This window comes from Scophthalmus maximus, chromosome 6 (genome assembly GCF_022379125.1).
Source record: "Scophthalmus maximus strain ysfricsl-2021 chromosome 6, ASM2237912v1, whole genome shotgun sequence".
Classification (NCBI taxonomy): Eukaryota; Metazoa; Chordata; class Actinopteri; order Pleuronectiformes; family Scophthalmidae; genus Scophthalmus; species Scophthalmus maximus.
This window is the reverse complement of record NC_061520.1, coordinates 14,612,282-14,631,738: the sequence shown is the minus strand read 5'-3', so window position 1 is coordinate 14,631,738 and position 19,457 is coordinate 14,612,282. Positions and strand designations below refer to the sequence as shown.

The window sequence follows — 19,457 nt, the reverse complement described above, 5'->3', positions numbered from 1 at the left end:
CTGCACTCCGCCCCCCTCCCCCTCCCCCTCCCCCTCCTCCTCCTCCGCCCCCCGTCGACAGCAACGCTCGCAGCGCAGCCTAGCAACTGCTGACGCTGACCTCTGGGCGGCCGGAGCAGCGCGTGAACACTGCGCTATTACTTTTTATTTTATGATTGGATTATCATTTTATTTCTAGATTCCTCAGATTTTCATTATTTGAACTATGGATATATTGGCTTCTTTTATTTCATAAAAATAAAAATAACAGCCAATTTTTCCTTCTGAAATGTAGTATAAAGTAACAAAAATAAAATAGGTAGAAAAACCTCAAAATTGTCCTTAAATTGTACAGTACTTGAGTAATTAACCTAGTTACATTCCATTCTGATAAATCTCCTCATCTGAGTGGAGACGACAAAGCCACATGCAAAATGTGAAAAGGATATGGCAAAATTCTCCATTAAGTTTAACTTTGTATTCACTTGCGTTTTTAAGAAGCGAAAAGGGAGATTTTCTCTCTTATAAATTGACATCTGATTCTATTTCTATATGTCAACACAATGGTCCTGAATATGATTGGCTTCATCAATCATACTTATATTATTAGTGTATGGAAAAAGTTTTTTTACATTGTCAAAAGAGCTTAAGGAGTTGTTCAGGGCTGGTAATGTACAAACTTTTGAACTATTGATACACTGAATGTATGGTGGTGTAATTATGAATATTTCTTGTTTTCCTTAATAGAGATATCAATGTCTTGTCTAAATGATAAAGGATTATTTTATTTTATCCATATAACACTAATTTTGAAATGATCGAGTGTACAAAAATTAACTGTTAAAAGATGGTATTAGGTCTTGCCTGTAGAGATTAGTGATTATTTGGTTTCAATTATGGAACCTAAACATGGAAACTGCTGAATGACTAGTAGGTGTTAAACAGAATGAATGAACCCTTGATACAAACATTGCGATGTGGGATTATGACTTGAAATTTGAGCTGATTAAAAAAACAGTGGATATCCCTGATGAAACAGCAGAGACCTTTAACCTTGAATGCACACTGAACTTTTTAATCAAGCAAACCCAATCAAATTGAAATGGACATGTACAAGATGCTTTACCATGACAACAAACCTACTTATACTTTACTGGTGAGTCTGTTTGTGCACTTCAGATAGAAACAAAAACATTCAATATTTCATTGTTTTGTATTTAATGCAACTTCATTAGACGGATGAAGGGCATTTCATTGATACACAACGGTTGTTGCAAGTTTTGCACATGAACTCAAATATCCCCAACAATTATGAAGAACGGGTCATTAAGCCTTGGTGGGTCCAACCATCTGTGATGACTGCTGGCTCTGTTGTAGTTGCTGGATCTTCACGTTCATCACCTCGATCACAGCTGCAAGACAAAGCACAATGTATGATGTAAATAAGTGTGTCATCTTTGTCCCAAACTACAGGATGTTGTGGTTGACGTCATGATTAATTAAATTACAATATAACACACTCAGCTCGAATTTTTGATCGATAGTCGCATTAATGTCTCATAGCAGCCATCGCTAAGGACACTGTCAGAGGTAAACAAATGAAGACGTACAAAAATGCAATAATACAAAATACACAGTTGAACACAAAACACAGGTAACAGCCCTGGAGCAGTTAAAAGAGGTGCATGTGCATGAAAATTTACTTGGACCAACCTTGTTTCATTGCGTGCTTTTCCTGAAGGGCAGGCTGAATTTTCTCTATCTGCTTTGTGAGGAACTCTATTTTGCGCTTGAAGAATCCCTTTGAATCTTCCACCTTCTACAGAGACAGACAATTACAGGAATACAAATAAAATTCACATTACAATTGTCTGTTCTACATTATGTGAATAAATGGAAATAAACGCATCCATTGCAGGGCTTTTCAAATTGCAAATCGTGTTTTACCTTTTCAACATAATATCCTGTCCCCACATCCACTAAGACATTCTCCACGTCATTTAATGTTCCGGGTACATACATCTGAGAAGAAACCATGTCAAGGACAAGCATGCACTGTAGATCTCAAAACACTTCACTTTAGCATCAGCAACTTCTAAAAGCAAAATATTAACTGCTAGCTGCTCCACTGTGATGAAGGATACAGAACTGGTGAGAGGCACCAGCAATTCTTTTCCTGCACGAGAAAGGAGAGAGAATGACAAGAAATAATCAAAAATTAGTTTCAGCTAAAGATTCAAGGCTGCAGATAAGCACAATATTTACATCTATGACTAAATTGTACCACTTGTAACCTGATATAATTATAATGTGGAGGCATAACTTGATAAAGTTCACCATTCTGACGTGTAGAAACAACATGTGCTTTACTCACCTTTATTGTTTTTGTTCAGCACATTCAAACTATCTTTTGCCTCAACATACTTGGTCTGGACAACCTTGAGCTGACCTATTGAAGACGTCAAGAACTCAATCTCCTGCAAAACATTGACATTTACAAAATCAGGTCAATAGACCCAGTGACTATATAAGTCCAAACAAAACCTGTCGGAAGAATTCAACAAGCAGGGTTGGATTACCAAGTGGACAAAGCAGGCAATTCAGCCCCCGGATCATTTGATTTGATTCATTGCAAATTTGTCAGACATATGCACCACTGAAACACCATATAGCGAAAAGCAGCATATCAACATATTCAAATGACTTGTTGAGTTCACAACCACAGAGAACAGGCAACGATTCGCTGGTACCCGAGGCTGTGAATCTTTTCGGCCTTTTTGCTCAAATAAATTGTTGCCGGATCAATCAACGACATCATTCATAAACTAGAGGACATAATGAGTCCCACTGGTTTGTGCCCCAGAAGTCGGCCCTTCTTATGCCAACGAGAGTATCGCTGTTAAGGTAAAGGCGTCGACTGATCGTGAGACTACCCGCCGGGGGGACACATATTAATGTTGCACACCACCAACCGTTAGCTGGTGGACATGCTAGGTCGCCTCCCCGCCGACCCGTCTTCATCCACAATATCGCCCCCGTCAAGTTAATATCCGGGAACAACTCTCGGAAGTAAAATGTACAGAACATGTGGTTGTTACCTGGTCTAGTTGGGTCTTTAGTCCCTCCAACTGGGGCAGGGAGAGGTCTGCGAGGTTCACCGCCATGTTGGGAGAGAGATGCAGGACGAGCCTTTTTGTGACTGTTTCCGGGTGAAGGGCCGTCGTCAGTAGGAAACGTCGCCCCCTTGCGACGATTCCACTGTTCTACACAACACATGTCTGATCTTTTTAAATGAATGTCAGTCATGTACATTTGAAATACAGCACAGTGCAAAAACGCTTAGGTCACTTAAAGTTGCAGGCAGGATCTTCTGAATAGTTTTTTTGTAATCATCCTTTGCCGTTCAAACAGCACTAATTTTAGACTAGTTCTTCTGTGGATTGATGCTCTCTCGGTTTCTGCCACCTCTTCATGCGATCCCAAACCGACACCACGATGTTAAGATCAGAGCTCTGGGGGGTCCGATCAGCTGCTGCATGACTATTTGTAGTCCTTGTATCTGGAGATAGTTTGACTCTGGTTGCATGTTTGAGCTTGTTGTCATGATGCAGAATGAAGGTGAAACCGATCAAAGGCCCCACTGAAGGTATTGGGTGATGATAAGAATCTAAACAACTGAAGTGCCAAAACCTTTTGCACAGCACTGACATGGGAGTCCAGGGTTCATAATACGCAGTTATTTTTAAGTTAATTTCATTTGTGTATGCATGCTGCAGAGTTGTTTATGTAAATGCATCGTTACCACCAACAGCAAAACTTAAAAGAAAACTTTGCTTGTGAAACATTTGCAGCATAGGCTACTCCTAAATATGTAACTCCATGTTCAATTTTGTATTTGCTTCTTCATCTCATACCCCTTTACTATCCATTTGGCACGGTACAAAAGCAGAGAAAATCCTATAATTTTTCAAATTACAACCTGGAAGTGAGTCATCGGGATACAATTCAAAACGTTAGCAGACATTTACAAGTTTTAGCAACTCATTCTCTCTGACCTGCTCATCTAACTTGCATCCTTTAATCATAGACTTTTTAATCTTATATTTAATCTCCCTTATTTTTCAAGTTTCAAAACAGTACAAAGCCACAAACAGAATCCACTCCACATCAAGTGCTTCCAGAGTTGGTGTTAAAATCAATCAAGAATTATTATTATTTTCCCCTTAACCCTAGATAATAATACAGTAAATAGCCTTGTTGAGACTTTCCCCATCTCTTTGCATAAATGTGAATAATTACAGACACTGACTGTATGTAAGAACACATTTATTAAAAAATTAAATCAACACATTAAAATTACATTCAAACACGTCATAAAAATTAGCAAGCAATTCACATCACTGTTAGATTGCTTTAAAAATGGAAGCATTGTTTAAATTAGAAAAATGCATCTAACTAAAACTGAAAAATTCAAGGTGAAATTCAAGTTAAAGTTGTGTTCTCCAGCTTGCGTGCTGAAACCTAAATGTTTAAATACTGCACAGACTGTTTGCAATACTGCTTTGAGAAGACGTTTCGCTTGGCAGCCCACCTACTGCAGGTGGACAGGTAAGCCATAGACCACAGGTGCAGCTCCGATGAGGTGTTTCAGGTGTGTGGCCTGACGCGATGGGCCCATATGATCCAAGAGCGGAGCTCCAGACCCGTCAGATAACCAGGACTCCAACAAGGCTTTAGTGAAACGATCAATATCCCGATCCGTCACGTCCCACAAGTTTCCCAAAACAAAGGGGCTAAAGACAGAAAATAGTAAATAGTCAGAGTCAATACTCACACTATGATGTTCAATTAAATTCTGTGTTCCACATAATATACCATTAATATTTCCTGTACAGTTATGGTTTCCATTGCAATAAAGATCAGTCACAATTGGGTAAGAATATGGATCTGTATGGTATTTAACAAATCTGATCATCATTAGATGCGACTCTGTTCTGAGCACTTGATACATGTTGAGCAATGTTGGCTCTAAGTTGATAATTAGTGCGTAAATGTGATTCATCAAAGTCAGTTAAGATACAGATATAAATTAAAAACACAAACAGAAAGAGAGAAACATGGACAGTTTTAACTAATCCTTATTCAACTGCACGTTAAGACATATCTCACCAGCCTGCGATGAGGTAGCTGAGGATGATGCCTTGTCCCTCCTGGTCCCCACGCACTGCCAGAGCAGCACTACTGCAGCCAAAGAGCAGAGAGGCTGCTCTCATCTGCCGCTTCAGGACCCCCTGGCTGTCGAGGAACCGGGCGCCTGCACCGTGACCCACGTAACTAAAAGACCCCACGGAAAGTCACACAGACAAACATGTTATCAAGTCCATTCACCTCAGACTAAACAAATCTTTTCAGAAGAAAACCTGAATTGAATTTTAAAAAACTATTTTATAAAACGTTCTCTGTGGTTTTCCTTTAATCTCCATCAATATGTGAACACTGTGGTTGTCTCTCTTCAGATAACTATTCCACAATGACTTTCTTTGATGTACAACATATTTTGGGTGTGTGTTTTACCAAAAATGAAAAACATTCACTCGGTCAGTTCACACCATTCACATGATTTATTCCATAGTACTCAATTTTCTACGCAAGTTCTAAATTAACTTTTTTCAACTTAAGCATTTTGTGGACTGTAGCCATTAAGGGAGAGGAAATTCAGATCAACACAAACTCACATGTAAAGATCCTTGTCTGCCACAGCTTCTTCCAGCTGACCCGAGTCAGGAGCAACACCACACACACCTTCCCAATCCAGTTTACTGTAAGGAGAATAGCGATGTAGTGAGTGAGAGATAAACAGAGCAGTGACAAAGACAAATCTGATCTTCTTGTTTAACTGAGCATTGGTCTTACCTGCTAAACCATTCCTTGAATCGGTCCTGGGAGTTTCCTAAATTAGCATCAGGGTCCAGCACATAATACACCTTCCTTGTGTCCACACCTTTCCTCAGGATGGAGTGAGAGTCATTCTGAAAGGGAACAAATTTAAGTAGGAGACATACGTCCACCACTAAGCACAGAACGTAAATTACATCTGTTACATTTGATATTACATTTATGGGGTTTAATCATACCTCTTTCTGAATGCTCAGTCCAATCAGTGAGTGTAGAGAAGGCATCCGACTGACAGAGAGAGACTTTAAGGCGGAGATGCTCTCCCATGGCAACTTCTGAAGGTACTGCAAAGGAAACAGGACAGATGGTGATACTTCTACACTTCATCATTATTCCACCCCACAAGGGACATATTGTAACAGTGCATTTCAGGTCTTTTGACTGTCAAACTGCCTTTCTATGTACAAGTCAGACGACAGGAGAGTTCAGTATTTGATAGAGGATGATACAACGAACCTTGTCCAGGATGAGAACCACATGACCTCGGGGCTCGTCTCTCTCTGAAAGCTGGGAAAGAGCTTCATGGAGAAGCTGGTCACACTCCGTGTCCCACTGTGGAGAAACTCCAAGAGAAAATCTGTGCAAGTCGTCTTGGGAGAGCACAGGAAACGCAGACAGCACGGCCTGAAACAAAAGTCAGAAGTTCAATGGTTGTTGTTTTGCTGTTCCTGCTCCAGCTGATTTTGAGATCAAGACAGAATGGAAGGCCAGATGCTGATGCTCCAGTATCCATCAAGTGAAAAGAGAGAGAGAGAAAAAAAAACTAAACTAAAAAACAAGAAAAACACACCCTCACCTTCAACATCTCCTCACTCCCCGTCACTCCTCTGGCAGACAAGGTCTTGCAAAGGTGTTGGGCCTGATTGGAGAGTTCTGGATCCGAAGAAAGTGGTCGAAGGAAGCTCTTCCAGCATCCAAGCAATCCCTCCATCTCTTTCAATAGTTGCTGGAAAAAATATGTGTGAAGGAATAAGTAAACACTGTCAACTTCTAAGTGTCATTTCTTATTAAAAACATAACCAAATTAAAAAACAATACTTCAGGTTGCCTGCCAATGGTAGATTTGTAACTCTGTCCTCTGGTTTTATTGCTCTACATGACTGAGTGTGCAACCGCGTAAGCACGTTACTTGGTGAAAGTAACTGAAGAGTACAAGAGCCGCATCTGAAACTTTCACTTCACTTCACAAACGGAGCTGTTGCCTGTGAGAAGCGTTATCTCTTATTACATGGTAAATCCACCATTATAGTACCAATCCCACCCAGCTTATAAAGAGAATGACAAGACGGTCCGATTGGTTTATTAAGTTATGTCCACATTACACCCATGTTTAATTAGAAGCACAGCCCTTTTGATTCATCAAACATTTTTCTGCTGCCATTAAACTAGTTAACTTGTATTCACCAAATGCACTTGACCTAATCAATTTACACCGAGCAATTTTGATCATTGAACCAGAGCCGCGAGTTTCCCCAGCAGTGTCCTTCTCATCACTTACCTCAACTCGGGAGTCGAGCGCCCTGCGGCCTTCCCACCACTTGACTTTCTCACACACACTGCTCACAACCTTCTGTTCCACCTGGATACTGTCCATCTCCTGCACAAGCCAACTAATGGGGCGCTGCACAACACAAATAAAGTTCATGTCATTTTCTGGGATGGTGAAGATAAAACTTTTAACGCAATTAAAATGACAAGAGTCAAACTAAAACTTGGCTTAAATTCCTTACACACAATGTACGACAGAACTGGTTGGTGCTGCTGAATCCCATAGATTTATTTCACATAAATTCTACACAAGCTGCAACAGACATTCTTTATTACCTAGGCTACTTAATATTGCTGTTTAGTGATTGGAAAACTGTCAGCATGGCAAGATTTTCAATTCACTATTGTCCCCTTAACGCATAAGTTATAACTGCTTACACTGTAATAATCTTTTTTTTTTAGATTTTGAGCTGTGTTTGCTTAGATAATACTCATTTGGAAGAGAGAGAAAACAAAACCACCCATCTTAAAATTATATAAATTATCATAATCACCTGCTGCTTAGCTGTGGGGATGTGAACGGTGACAGGGTCAGATCCTTTCTCGAGTCGTGAAAGTATGATGCTGTCGCCCATTTCCCCAGGTTTCACTCCCAGCACAGACATCATACACACAGTGACCCCTATACAACAGAGATGGAAAGATATGATGCAAGTCACATTGTGACTGTGCTGAGCTTATAAAGTATGAAAGCAACAAGGAATCTGAGGTCCCAGGTTATGGACAAGACAAAATAAAGAATTAAATTAGCCCCTCTACAAAGTGTTTATCAGTTTTGATCAAAAGTGATGGAATCATGACCCGAGTGGAGACCATTTCTCCTCTTTTCTGGTGCGATGCTATGACTTGCGTCAATACTCTTTGTACCGCTTACTTGCGTTTGCGGCGTTGAACGTTACTCATCAGAAACATAAAACAAGGCAGACAGGAAAACTCATCTACTGGAAATGTGAGAGGACTTAATCGCCCACCAAAGTTGGTTTAGCCTCATAATAAAAAATACAATATATGCACTAATTTTGGTGTACAAATGTCTAACTTTTGTACAAATGTCAAACGACTATTGTGCAAACCATGTTTCGACAATCCGACAGGAAAATATACCCACTTTGCTACCGACATCAAAACTGTATTTACTACATTACCTTGGGGAAGGTGTTGAAGTTGTTGGATAAACTCTTGGCAGTGGTTCTTGGGGAAAGATGAGGAGTCAGCAGTTGGGAAGGAAAAGATGTTCTCCAACTGAGCCAACCTCTGTTCAGTAGAAGTCTTGGACTCAGTCGAGCTGAGCTCATTTAGACTCAGAGCATCCATCTTGTCTGCCAATTCACTGGAGGACTTTCTCAGCTTTCTATTAGAATGATACAGTAACATAAGTGTTCAGTAACATTTACACACATTTTGTGATCATGTACAGTAACAAAAGTTACCAGGTGATGACAAAAATGTCAAAGCCTGGGTAAGTGCAAAATCATAAATTGGCAATGAAGATATCACAGAAGTGCTCACTTGAGACAACTGGCAAAATGCCTGATTGCGCGATGACGGCTTGTGACGCCCAAGGACTGGGCGTGTAGCATCGCTGTAGTTACAGGATCCTTTTGTCCCAATGATAATGCCAGAAGAGCACAGAGGGTCGGGTAGATAGTGGGAGAGGGGAAGTGCTGAAGGGCCAGCCAGGCTGAGCGGAGCAACGTCTGAACATCCTCCAGTGAGAGATTCTCTAGGGAAAAAACAAACAAAAAGACAACAATTAAGGAAACTGGATAAGGAGCTGGTGATTAACTGAACTTGTCTTGATAATGAAATCACATATTTGATTATAAAAAGATACGGTGTCCTTGCAGAGAAACTCACCTGGCCTGATGTCTGAGTGACAGAGTTGGGTTTGTGGCCCTTCTGCCAGATGACCTCGGCTCCTCAGCTCAGAAAAATCTCTCTCCAAGTTGCAACATATATCCCTCCGTAAGATTTCTAAATCTGTCGACAGAGAGGTGAGGTCAGAGATAGGATTAGAGCTCTTAGATTCATCCAGATTTTGTTGGACACTGATTATTATTGCCATTATTTGCCTTGCCATTTACTGTAATCCTTCACATTTTACATACATTTTCTAATTTAGTTTGTTATATTGACCAAAAGCTTCCTGAAATCCACAAATTTCCGCTCAAGGTATTGTTGATATTCTATAACAGTTCTGAGTTTCATTTGAGAAATTTTGTGTCATGGCTTGATCATTATTGAAAATGTTATTTTAAGCCAATGCAATGTTATCAAGATAATTATTATTATTATATATATATTTTTTTTTTACAAAAACACAATGGTATCTTTACTTGAAGCAGGATTGTCTTCAGCCTCTGTGTCTGATGTCCTGAGCTGCTCGATGCTTATGTCCAGAACTTCGTTAGATTCCTCCTCAATGGTCCTCATCTTGTCCGGCTCCTCCACCGCTTCTGCCTCTGACCTGGAGAGTTCCCTTCTGGTTCTTCCTCTTCTTGTTGAGGGAGGCTGACAGACCAATCCTTCGTCATCCTCAGAAGACGGAGCCCCCTGCACAGTAGTGCTTTTTTTACTCTTAGTCTGCCTCTTGGGTCGTGTGTTCTCTGCAGGTAGAGCGGGGACTGTTTTGGCATTTTGAGCAGCTCTTCTCGTAGCTGTTCGCTTTTTAGGGGCATCTGCTTTTTCTTTGGGCTCCATTTGGGTATTAGCCTCTGAGTCACTCTCGTCACTAAAGTCCACCTGTATTAAAATATCCCCACAATTTTTTTTATTAAAACGCCAAAAGCAGTATATATTTGTAACAACAAACATCCACTCTGATTCAATCCCTACCTTGAAACGGGATTTCCTTGTGCATCTTGGGGCGGCGGGCACTGGTCGGGTTTTCTCTTGAATCGGAGAAGTATCTTCGAACACATGAAACTGTTGCTTAGGCACAGTTCTTGGTGCTTTTCGCACTGAAGCAGGATCTTTCACTTTTTGAACAGGAGTACAAGCCAACGTAGGCACCACTGTGTTGAAGTCATAAGAGCCAAGCTCTTTAACAGAGTGCTTTGTCTTTACCATTACTGGCGTCATGGGAACCAGTCCCTTTCCTCTGGCTGAGGAGCTTGTCGCTGGAATCTTGGGCTTGACAACCTTGACCTTTTTTGCCTCCTTTGCTTTGTCAGGAATATTAAGCTTTTTAGCAGGGTCTTTAGACTTTTTAAGCAGGGATGAGGCAGGAACGTTTTTCTGTTCTGATTTCAGCTCTTTTGGTGCATTCCAAGACCATGCATTTGAGAAAAGCTCCTCTGGGTTGCACTGCTTTTTGGAAGCCAAGGTAAACAATGTTACTATGGCTTTAGTTGCCATTAGGCCTGCTCTCACTGGTCTCAGCACAGGAGAGGGCATGGAATCAACAAATGCTAAGCCAGCTTCCAGTACTTTCCATATACCACAGATGTTGTTAAGTCTTGGTTCCAGCCCAGACAGGGCCATATGAAGGTACACACGGCCCACCACGTCTTGCATCAGGGAGGGTTTAGAGGAGTCTTTTGTGGGACCACAAGGAGGAAAGAGTTGAGCCAATTTAGCCCCAAGTTTGGCAGTGACACTCTTGCAGCGGGATAATGTTGCCCATTGAAGTTTCACACTGACTTTGGCATCATTTGGATCCAGCTTAAGAACCAGATCAGCCTGTGTAGCAGCCCAGCGAGCAGTGGCACGGCCCAGGCAGGGCTCAGAGCAGCAGGGGCACTGGCAGTCAGATTCATGCGCCAGAGAGGAGAGCCACCGGCACGGCTGTGCTTTGAGAGGTGGGGAGCTGGCCGGATCCCTGACTACAGGTTCTTTAGGAAACCACCTAGTGCTCAGGAGGCCTTTAAAATCATCCTCCAAAGTAGGTAGGGGAGACTGCGATTTCTGCACTGGGCGACCTTTCCTTGGTTTGATTTTCAACTCTGCCTTCTGCACCTGATCAGAAAAATCTGAGGAAAAGAAAAAACATCCAGGAAAAGTAAATTATGCAGCTCAAGACAATAATTATAAAAAATTGAATATATCAAAATGTAGCTAAGCAATATGAATGACGTCTGACGCAATAGTAAGGCAAGAAACTTGGAATTGAGAAACAATAAATATCACAATACAATGTCAATGAAAATCCCTGAAAAATAAATTTCCCACGCCCTGTTTTAACTGGTGGCTGTGTATTTAACCGACCTGTGCAGAGCTCCAGAAGGTTTCTGACTTTATCCAAATCAAAACCACTTTCTTCTCTCTCCCCCTGCATAAGCTCCAACTCTGCTTTCATCACCAGCAGCTCAGCACATCTAAAATAACGACAAAAAACAGTTAATGAAAGAGTGAATTCCATCATAAAGCTTTCTAATACTCTAAATATTGTGCTGCATAGCCACAAGTATTACAAGAACAAAATTTTCCATCGTACCAGTTTTTAAAAGGTTAACCTGTACAATCTAATAATAATGCAAAATATCTTTATTATCTTTAAATATATAGCAGTCTAGCAATATCACCAACAGTCTGAACTGTAACTCAGCATGTAACCATTTGAAGCAATAAGTGCATGTTGTATACATAATAATAATAAATTTCATTTACACGCACGCACACGCACAATTTATGTATATTGTGTGTTTACTAACACGTCCAATAAATAGCTTGAATACTGTATTAATTTCAACAGTGCACAAAGCAAAAGGCGAACATACTGGCTGAGTGCTTGCAGCTTGATGGCCAGTTTAAGGGCTTCTAGGCATTGGAGCCTGGCGTCGTTGATGGCCCCACAGCTGCTCCTCACAGCCACCATCTTCATCGAGGAGTTTAACAGCTCTGAGAGCAGCTGCCACTTCAGCATCAGGTTATCTCCTATTGTGAACCCAGGTATGGACAGAGTGAGGGAAGCAGGACTTGAAAAAACCAACAGGATTTTTTTTTTTTTAAACCCGCAGAAGTGAAGTATTATCAGCTTTTTCATGACAAGTCATGTCCATGTGTGGGACAAATGTACCTTGGTCGATAAAGCGCACATCTGAGGTGCTGCTATTAGTCCCATACAGGCCTTTCCCCACCAACGTGACCAGCAGGCTACAGAGAAGCTTCAGACTTTCATACAGGGCAGTGTCCGGGCTATTTATACCTGAGACACAAACGCAGGTCCACACTGGATTATAGCTGCCAAACTCAACAGCATAATTTCACATTGCTAAACAAAAATACAAGAAAGTTGGTTAAATAAAGTGGAGAAAAGTATTCTGCTAACCATTCTCTGTGATAAGTTTGCGCTCAGCTTGTGGCAGTGATGCTGTGTCCAAACTCAGGTAGGAGCTGCAGGTCTGCAGGGCCCGAGCACGAAGCAGGTACCAACTTTTTGACTGTCTCTGCTCATTCACTTCTTTAAGCACCTCACACAGATAAGGCACCCCACGACCCACCTGAAATATGACCAGAGAGGAGAAATTGATTGGAGAAAAACAAAAGCAGTGGCTAAGCAGGAATATTAAATATAATGTTAGAAGACTTTTTACCTACCTGTCCTGTGCTGTAGTAGTACTGAGCTTTCAACAGCAGGACCATCATTGAAAGGGAAGAGGGTCCTTCACTGGTGGTATTTGAGAGAAGATTTTTTTCTGCTTGCTCTAACTGGGCCTAAAACAATAAGTTAAAATAGTGAATTATTTCTAAAATAATTGAAAAAAAAAAAGAAAGGCAAAATGAACTTCTATCAGTCCCGTTATTATTATCAGGAATAATCTGTACAAAACTGCATTACCAAAGCCAGTTCAGGGGCACCCATATCCAGAAGAACGCTGGCTGACTGACAGAGGGAGCTGGCACAGGCATGCGTTTCAGACAGGTGACGTGAAAGTCCGATTGTGAGTTGATAAGCTTCCAAAGCCTTTAGAGGCTACATAAGAGAATATGGAAATTTGATTAACACACAGATACTACAAATACCAACAATGTGAACAACAATCTGACACCAGGATACATCATGAAAAAAGTATTTCTACAATACAACTACATATTGAAGTATTTGCTTTTCTTTAACCAATTTTATATGATTCATAATTGATGTGTCTGTGTTATGTTGTGCCATCATCTGGGGTAAAAAGAAAGGATGACAGATGACTTGTCAATCCATTCAAATTTTCTTCGTAACCTGAGAGAAACCTAAAATGAATTTTATTTATTTTGTCCACATCTTGTACTATTACCTTTCCCATAAGTCTGAAGAGAGCTGCAGTCAGAGCAAGGGAGCTACAGGTCTGTTTAGGGTTCCTGACAGAGGGCAGAACTCCACTCTGCAGAAGAGCAGACCACTCATCCAGTGCTCTTTCCAGAGGTTTGCACAATTCTTAAAAAGGGAAAAAACAATGCGTATTAATTGTAAACACAGACAGCAAGTGATACATAATCATCATGTTTAGATTATTCTATATTATGGGGCAAAGTGTTCCTACTGTTCTCTGCAGCCAGGTTGAAATGGAGGCCTTCATAGAGCAGAATGCTGTCCTGTGTTTTCTGCTCGTCTTCATAGTCAAAATCATTGGTTCCTACAGGATTGGTCACATGTTCACGCAGCTCTCGCAGTTTTCTCTCCTTCTCAATGGCCTGGGAAAAAAAAACAACCCACAACATTGTTCATTAAATCACAGCATGCTTCATCAGTCCATCTTAAATTTGAACACCAGTTATACAGTACAAATCAAGTTAACATAATTAAATCCTAATTCAGACATCAATTCTAATCATTAAGTCACTTAAAAAAAATTAGAGAAAATGCTACTGTTCACATACTTGCTGGAAAAAACACAAGCAAGACAGAAATCCTAAACACAGACAATTTAACAATCTATTATCAAAAAAGGGATTCCTGAATATATGTGCATGATATCCTGACAGATTTAACAGTGCTAACCTCATGAAGATTCTTCTCAAGAGTGCAGACATAGAGCCAAAGGAAAGCATGGGCCTTGTCATCCTTCAGTCTATCAGCATTCTCTGTGGTCTCTGGTTCTTCTTCTAGTAGCCGCAAAGCTTCATGGGTAAAATCAACTGCCGAGCTGTGTAGTTGAAGAGAAACAGAATAAACACAGATTAGTTGGTAGACAGCTAACCATCGTATCGGCCCAGCAGGGCTCCAGACTAACTTTCTCACTTGTTTCCCCCATGGTAAGACAATTTATCCCAGTACAAAACAATGTTGTACCCAAAACATCACTAAGTTGCCAGGTGTGACTCATTTCCCTGGCCATCCGTTTACCATGTACAACCCGTTCACACATGAGACTTATGTAGTGTGCCTATTACAAAATTAGACTGTTGTTGCACGTTCTTTCAAAACTTAAGAGTCAAGTCTGCAGCTTAAGTCCCATATATATCGTGACTAAACCAGCGTACCAGAAGACACACTTTTGTAAATGGCACAAATATTCACCGACACCAATCTGCAGGTAACAAGTTTTATCCTGATGATGAACCTGGAAAACCAAATGTATTTGTCTCCATCAAGACCCACAATTCATTGTTAATGTGGATGTAAATGAAAGCTCCTACCAGTCAGTCTGTTCACTGAAATCCTGGAAACAAACAACTTGGGCCATTTCACAGAGGTAGACAGCACGTAGGTGGGTGTGGCAGCTCTCCTCATGGCAGATGTCCAACAGATCGCAGAGTGTGTTGTAACGCTCCTGCCCAGTGTCCCCTGTCACCTCCTTATAGGCCTGCAGCTCTTCTTTCAAAAGGCAGAGCATCACGTCCTCATCAGGGAGGTCAGGACCAAAACCATCACGTAATGTCCTGTTTCAGGATGGGCAAACAGTAAGTTTCTTTTCCATGCAATAATAAAACATTTCAAAAACCTCAGTCATACACACTACAGATCTGGGCAGGAATTCTAGTTTACCACTATAAGTCACTACTTGTCTATACCTAAGTCGGATGTCCTCCTCAGAGTTACGTGCTGCATCCATCTTTGTTTTCACCCACAGAGAGACTGGTTCAGCCATATGAGTAGGAATTTTGTCGCCCAGAGCTTTCAGCCACAGAATCACCCAGTCCAGCGCTCGCTCCAGTTGTCCAGCCCGTCGGGAAGTCTGCACAGCCAGCATGAAAGGCCGGCTCAACTAAGTGATGATAATAAACGTTGTTTTTGAATTAAAAGTGGTGATGGTCATGGTAATAGTACAGATGACTACAAATATATATATGTAAAATGTGATGCATAATAAAACAAACTGATGAAATGATTAAAAAGAGTTTACCCTGTCAAGGGAGAGTGAGACGGGGCAATTCTTGCACAGATCTCTGCAGAGGATCTCAACAAGCGTGAAGGCCTGGTCATATAGACGCCGGTTGTACAATCCACAAACTAAGTTGCTTACAGCAATCACTACAAGACAATGATGACAACATGAAAAAAAAAATCATTATAATACAGTAGCAAATGAAGTACACACACGTACACACACGTACACACACACACACACACACACACACACACACACACACACACACACACACACACACACACACACACACACACACACACACACACACACACACACACACACACACACACACACACACACACACACACACACACACACACACACACACACACACACAATTTTCAACAGTTTAATGTGACCTGACAAGATTAATAGAGTAAGGTTTAATCACCTGCTTTGATAAGAAGGCTATCACTAGACAACTTGCGCAGCTCAACCATCATCTGTCCAGCTGTGGCTTGGCAGTACAGCAGCACTCTGTCAAGTATGTCACTGTTCTCCAGCTAAAAATGAAAAAAAATCACAATCAGAACCAAAGTCTTTATCCAAGTAGATTTAAAACAGTTGAAATATGTTGTACTGCAAGTGTGCACTCATCTTGATTTTGAGGTTTAGCATAATCGTTATTATCATAAAATTGGATGTTACAGATGTGATCCTCACCTGTGATGCGAGCATGCTCTCATAAGCAAATACAAAGCCTTGGTAAATACTGAAACACAGGGCCTGTTGCAGTCTGCTGCCCTCAGCCTGGCATGTCAGATTCTGTGAAAACAGGCCACAGATTACCAATCTTCACAAGTTTGCAAAAAATAAATTCTCATCCTCATACCTTTTTGAGGGCCTTTAAGAAAAAACAGACTCTATGATTATCCTACACACGCATTTGACCTTGGCCCAGAACCACACTCACCTTTTTTAAAATTTTTAATATCCGCTCTTGGTGCTCCTCGAGGAATGAAAACCAGGCCAGCAGCACGGGACCACTTAATCCTTTGTTGTGGCCATTCTCGACAGCCCACACCACGAGCGCGCACCCTTCCAGAACTGCATGAGCTTCTTGTTCTCCCAAGTCTGCTGAGAGTGACCTCAAAGCCCTGGCACAGTTTGTCAAAGCCTGGCCACTCTCCTCGCCGGCCTTCATTGTGGAATGAACCTCCACTGCCCACTTGCCAAGCAACAGAGCTGTACACTGACAGTCAGCACAGTCTCTGACCTTTTTCTCAATTTCATCCAGGAAGGTGGAGGCCACATCGTAGTGTCCAGCCTTACAGAGCACCCTGACGACAATTAGCAGCATTTCAGAAAGCGTGCACACACTTGATTTCTTAATATACTGCTTCGACCCGTCCCCCTCGCAACCTCGACCACTGATCAGGCATCTGTTGAAAAGCAAGCGCAATTCCTGGAGAAGAAAAGAAGCATCCTCCTTGGTCACCCCTACAGAGACACTCTGAAATTCAGTGATGGCATCCTCTGTGTATATGGGAGCTTTGGAGAAGGAGGGAGCTGCACTGTCTGTGTCCATCAACAGGAGGAAGCTCAGAGCTTGCATCTGGCAGTGGAATTTTTCCTGGGGATTGAGGGTTTTCCTGTCTTTGGCAGCGGAGAGTCCGCTCCAGAGTACGGAGAAGCAGCTCCGCAAAAGAACAGAGTAGTCCTCACCCTGCGGACCATACAAATGTTGTTAATGCTGGAGGTAGTGAAGCAGCCATGCAGTGTGTACATGGGATATACTGACAATCTCGCACAGTTCATATACATGAATACCTGTTAAAAGTAGCACATACTGTACCTGTTGTGCTGGAGTAAGCCTGCTGTAAAGCAACCCAGCCACATAGCTGCATAGACTGTGAGCCTGTAGGGAGCTGAGCTTCTTGACGATATGGAAAATGATCTTCTCCATATACAGTGGACAGCTCTGAGGAACGAGTGCTGCAGAGATATCATAGCCATGGAGGGAAAGCTCCACCAGCTTTACCAGATGACTGATGTGATCAGGGGCAGGGCATCCAACTCCAAGTTGATGGTTACAGGCTCTGATGATCCTGTCACACAGCGTGCGACCCTGAAGGCCTGGTCGACCCTTCACATACGTCTGCAGAATATAAACCCAACTGGTTTAGATGATCTCATCAGCAGTTCATTGTAAGGTTTTGCATAAGTTAACGGGTCTCTCCTAGACTTGTAACATATTAACGAATCATTTTACAAGGAACACGAATGGTTCATCTCGATGAAGACTTGTAAGCTAACCTCTAGTTCGTGGAGTAAACGCTCCGCCTCCTGCACAGACGCGGTCCGCTTGATGTACTCGTCCACTTTCAAACACTTCATGTCGGAACTCGGACTCTGCAAGAAGACGTGGGTCAGAGACGAGTCGCGTTTGGTTTCGGGCTTTGCTAAAAGCGAATTAGCTTAGCTGTTAGCTAACTTTAGCGACAGAGTCCACCGCAACACCACACCGCTCAACTGACGTTAACAGCCAACGTAACCAAGAGCGTTCACTGCGCTAACTTACCTGGAGCGGGAGACCTCGGTAGATTAAAACACTTTATTCACAGCAGACATCAAAGACACCTGGTGTTAATATTGACATAGTTCACAGCAGCAGTGCGGCTGCTTGAAAGTTAAAAACATCTAATCCTCAGCAATCTCGAAAACAGCACCGCTCGCGCACGGTTTTTGAAAGATGTTCGTTAGCCAATCCGAGAGCACATCCGCTTTTACCCGGAAATACAAGAACGTGTGGGTAATGTAGTTTTTTACTTCCACACCCGACTATGTGATCAGAACCACTGACTCCCGGTATAAAACCAAGTTGTTTCAACGTTCACTGGCTTTACAACCATGAAATAAAAATGAAACGCATCTGCATTTTTTAAGAAAACATGGCTACACATGATATCTCCCAGAGACGAAAAGTCTTTGCTCCCCAAATCTGTGGGGATGGTAACACCTTGTGGAAATACGAGTCATAATCATGCATTCAAAATCTTGTGGAGCTAATAAAACAAAATGTCAGCATAAAAATACAGTGAAAGTAGCGACAATACATTAGCCAGGGTCTACAAGTTGTAATGTTACCTTAACCTTTAATAATTAATTATAATTTCATGTTTTTTATATACAATTATTGTAATAATTTGTTGATATACTTTGTATTAATCTGGATCTGTAAACTTAAAACAGCAAATAAATGTAGTGGAGAATAAGAATAAAAATATTTTTAATAGAGACTGTGTGTTTGTGTGTGTGTGTGCGTGTGCGCGCGTGTGTGTGTTTAATAATCAGTATTTATTCTTAAATATTGGACCTGTGGATGATGCTGGGAGCAGTTATAGAATAAGAAGCATAAAAATGAAAGGCGAAGACTAAGGCTAAGAAAAGATGGAAAGACCTGATGTAATGTGGAATGGTCCCCTTGCACACATCTGCCTAGTTTGTAAAAATGAACTCCTCTTTGCAGGTCTTTATGCTTTTAGGTTAGTGGCCTAATTTTCTTGAATATAGACTGTATGATGGGAATTTCACAGCCGCCGCTTCCAATCTAAACCATAGGCAGTCAATGCACAAGTGCACAAATGCACAAGACAGACCAAAACCACAATTTTAAGTGCTGTTCCAACAGGTGCAATGGGAATGGATTTCGTAATAAAGCAACAACAAAAATCT

At 41.5% G+C, this 19,457-nt stretch overlaps 2 protein-coding genes across 2 annotated transcripts; both read right to left on the bottom strand.

The window, feature by feature from the left end:
• Positions 1-1,033: 1,033 nt before the first annotated feature.
• pfdn5 (prefoldin 5) lies at positions 1,034-3,224 on the bottom strand. Its single transcript, XM_035630922.1, has 6 exons — positions 3,078-3,224; positions 2,354-2,456; positions 2,124-2,155; positions 1,927-2,001; positions 1,693-1,798; positions 1,034-1,391 (listed from the first exon to the last, which is right to left on the bottom strand). Exons 1-6 carry the CDS (start codon positions 3,141-3,143, stop codon positions 1,306-1,308), a joined length of 468 nt encoding a protein of 155 aa, XP_035486815.1. The 5' UTR covers positions 3,144-3,224; the 3' UTR covers positions 1,034-1,305.
• Positions 3,225-4,288: 1,064 nt separating this feature from the next.
• espl1 (extra spindle pole bodies like 1, separase) lies at positions 4,289-18,479 on the bottom strand. The gene is made up of 32 exons (XM_035632132.2): positions 18,304-18,479; positions 18,039-18,134; positions 17,578-17,880; positions 16,696-17,448; positions 16,446-16,547; positions 16,174-16,285; positions 15,756-15,883; positions 15,424-15,617; positions 15,049-15,291; positions 14,411-14,555; positions 13,953-14,103; positions 13,707-13,846; positions 13,262-13,396; positions 13,021-13,137; positions 12,752-12,923; positions 12,500-12,628; positions 12,201-12,357; positions 11,689-11,798; positions 10,318-11,453; positions 9,819-10,224; positions 9,340-9,462; positions 8,992-9,205; positions 8,628-8,833; positions 7,977-8,104; positions 7,433-7,555; positions 6,731-6,880; positions 6,391-6,558; positions 6,114-6,218; positions 5,893-6,008; positions 5,715-5,798; positions 5,149-5,313; positions 4,289-4,772 (listed from the first exon to the last, which is right to left on the bottom strand). Exons 2-32 carry the CDS (start codon positions 18,117-18,119, stop codon positions 4,571-4,573), a joined length of 6,498 nt encoding a protein of 2,165 aa, XP_035488025.2. The 5' UTR covers positions 18,120-18,134; positions 18,304-18,479; the 3' UTR covers positions 4,289-4,570.
• Positions 18,480-19,457: the final 978 nt, after the last annotated feature.

Coding starts and splice junctions, on each gene's coding strand:
- pfdn5 (XM_035630922.1), bottom strand. CDS start 3,143: ATGGCGGTGAACCTCGCAGACCTCTCCCTGCCCCAGTTGGAGGGACTA. Junction 2,002..2,123: donor TGGTGCCTCTCACCAGTTCT/GTATCCTTCATC, acceptor GTTTCTTCTCAG/ATGTATGTACCCGGAACATT. Junction 1,392..1,692: donor AAAGCACGCAATGAAACAAG/GTTGGTCCAAGT, acceptor TTTGTCTTGCAG/CTGTGATCGAGGTGATGAAC.
- espl1 (XM_035632132.2), bottom strand. CDS start 18,119: ATGAAGTGTTTGAAAGTGGACGAGTACATCAAGCGGACCGCGTCTGTG. Junction 10,225..10,317: donor CAAGGAAATCCCGTTTCAAG/GTAGGGATTGAA, acceptor ATTTTAATACAG/GTGGACTTTAGTGACGAGAG. Junction 8,834..8,991: donor CATTTTGCCAGTTGTCTCAA/GTGAGCACTTCT, acceptor TCATTCTAATAG/AAAGCTGAGAAAGTCCTCCA.